The 2,319-nt window shown below is 35.6% G+C and overlaps 1 protein-coding gene across 1 annotated transcript in view; it reads left to right on the top strand.

Annotated features, from left to right (window-relative positions):
- The window catches only part of LOC119309458, an 8,164-nt gene extending 6,140 nt beyond the window's left edge, over nucleotides 1–2,024 (top strand). The window contains exons 4-5 of the mRNA XM_037585456.1: nucleotides 400–540; nucleotides 1,653–2,024. Of these exons, the coding sequence (XP_037441353.1) occupies nucleotides 400–540; nucleotides 1,653–2,024 (513 nt within the window). The remainder of the gene's footprint in view (nucleotides 1–399; nucleotides 541–1,652) is intronic.
- The last annotated feature ends 295 nt before the right edge of the window (nucleotides 2,025–2,319 follow it).

The following is a 2,319-nucleotide window of genomic DNA, read 5'->3' as shown; positions in this document are numbered from 1 at the left end:
CAAATTGTTGTATACGTGCATGCAAACTATATCCTTCTTCTTAAGTTTTACAGTAAGGATGGTATACATTTTATAGTATGTTTATAGTATGTAGATGTTGGTAATCCATCACGTGACACACTGATATGTTTGCGCATGTGTGCCTTTTAGTAAAATACGAGCTTATCTGCTTGTTTGAGATACATTCCACATGACAACTCATGGTCTCTATTTTGTTCTAAGTTTGGCAAGATAAATTCCACATCACAATTGATATTTTCTATTTTGTTTTAGGTTTGGCAAAGTAACGGAGGTGACAAGGCTGCTAGATTTCATATTTTCTATGTAAGCAGTAAGTTTAATTATGTATGTCAGAATTCTGATAAATGTTATGGAAACTTACATGATTTCGCTCTATAGGACAATGGACAAAAACAATGCTTTGATCTAAAATGCCCCGGATTTATACATACGAGTCCAAATATACCTTTAGGGGGGAAATTATCGCCAATCTCGAAGTACGATGGGCCACAAGCTCATATGAACACTTTTGTTTATCAGGTATTAATTTTACCCACAGTATAAACAACCTACTATGGTTTTTTCAATTGTGTATTTGGTAACAACTAACAAAAGATTAGTGCTTAGCAGTCTTTTTATTTTATCTTTCTTTTTGAATATTATTTTTATCCCCTTTTGTTGATATTTTTGTTGATTTTCTCTCATAGCGTGAGTTAGACTGTTATTTAATAATTAAAATATTGGAATATTGAAATACCTTGATTTTATGGTCAAGACCATCAAGAAAACCTAGGGTTAGGCAGTGACACGTGCCAATATAATTATCAATTTCACAAATCACCCCTAAATAAATTATATATTTCCTAGTTTGCATGCCAACTATCGCTCGTGGATACCAGTGTTCCCCGTGCTCGTCCACCTTCAGCACGTAGCTACCTCTCTACATTATCAAGAAATCTCTAATGTTGTAATGGTGGGTTTTGCATAAAACTAAAAGGCTTAACGCACATGTTTTCATAAAACTATGATAAGGCAGGGAGAACATGGAATCGATGAGAGATTGACGTATTATGAATAAATGGGCTTGCCATGAATCTTCTTTTGTATTTTTTATTTGCAAAATGTTAGAAAAACACACACACACACACACACAGAGAGAGAGAGAGGTGTTAATAGTTCACACTACATTGACGAAAAAATAATACTACAACTACAAATTATCTTATTATCTTCTCACCAAAAAGGAAAGTTCCTAGAATCATTTATTTTTCCGTGGTATAATTCTTGACTTAGATTTACCATCGGGACTAGGAAAGTTACATGTTTTATAGTTCGGTTGTGCAATTACATGGTTTTAATGGCATGTTGTGTTTTATAAAGCTCAATTTACTGAGGGAAGTATGAAATGATTTTAAAATCCAAACTTTCTTATAATGTCTCATAGTAAGGATTTTCTTGCCCCGACATTCTCGGAGACAATTCTAATATATATTAACGGCGGTCAATCTCGATTCATATAAATATCTTCAGTACCAATACTTTTGTCACCCACTCTTCAACATCAATGAGCTTTATTTGTATATATGCTTCTGTATGTACTTTCATATGTTCTTTTTGTTTAACTTCTCGGGTTGGTACTTTTCGTTTGTTAGGATACAAATTCAAACTGGTGGGTAAAATTCGGCAGGGAGAGCACTGTAGTCGGATATTGGCCAGGTGAACTCTTCGGTTACCTAAAATCGAAGGGTACTGTAGGCTACTGGGGTGGTTTGGTTGAAGGTCCTACAATTAAATATAAGCCACCACCCATGGGTAGCGGACACCCTGCTTCAGAGGGAGATGGTAAAGCAGCCTATGTGAAGAACATCAAAATTGTGACAAGAGATCATCAGCTCGTGACTCCAATGTCTCGCGAGTTTGACGTGGCCGTAGAAAATCCGAAGTGCTACTCGGTTGCTCACAAATCAGACCAAGATGGTGGAGTACATGCAAATTGGGGTGGTTCCGGGGATTGCACCCTTTGAATGTAACAACATTTGAAAAAATAATATTAATAAAGTGTTTTTATGCAAAATAATTTTAATAAAGTGTTGTACAGCGTGCTGCTTTCATGTCATACTTGAGATGAGTATTGCCTCAGTTTGTGTTTTTATCGGCTAATGTTTGGGTTCAAAACTTGCTACACCTCTCATCTTTGTTCTCTAAAATGAAAATATTTTTGCGATCTAGAACATGTCAATTGTGACGATTAGATCAGAATTCCGAGGGTACGGTCAGTTCCTAGTGTTAGACTTAGAGATAACTTTGTGTTGTAATCTC

This window comes from Triticum dicoccoides, chromosome 5B (assembly GCF_002162155.2).
Source record: "Triticum dicoccoides isolate Atlit2015 ecotype Zavitan chromosome 5B, WEW_v2.0, whole genome shotgun sequence".
Lineage (NCBI taxonomy): Eukaryota > Viridiplantae > Streptophyta > Magnoliopsida > Poales > Poaceae > Triticum > Triticum dicoccoides.
This window is presented reverse-complemented; position numbering and strand designations above follow the sequence as displayed.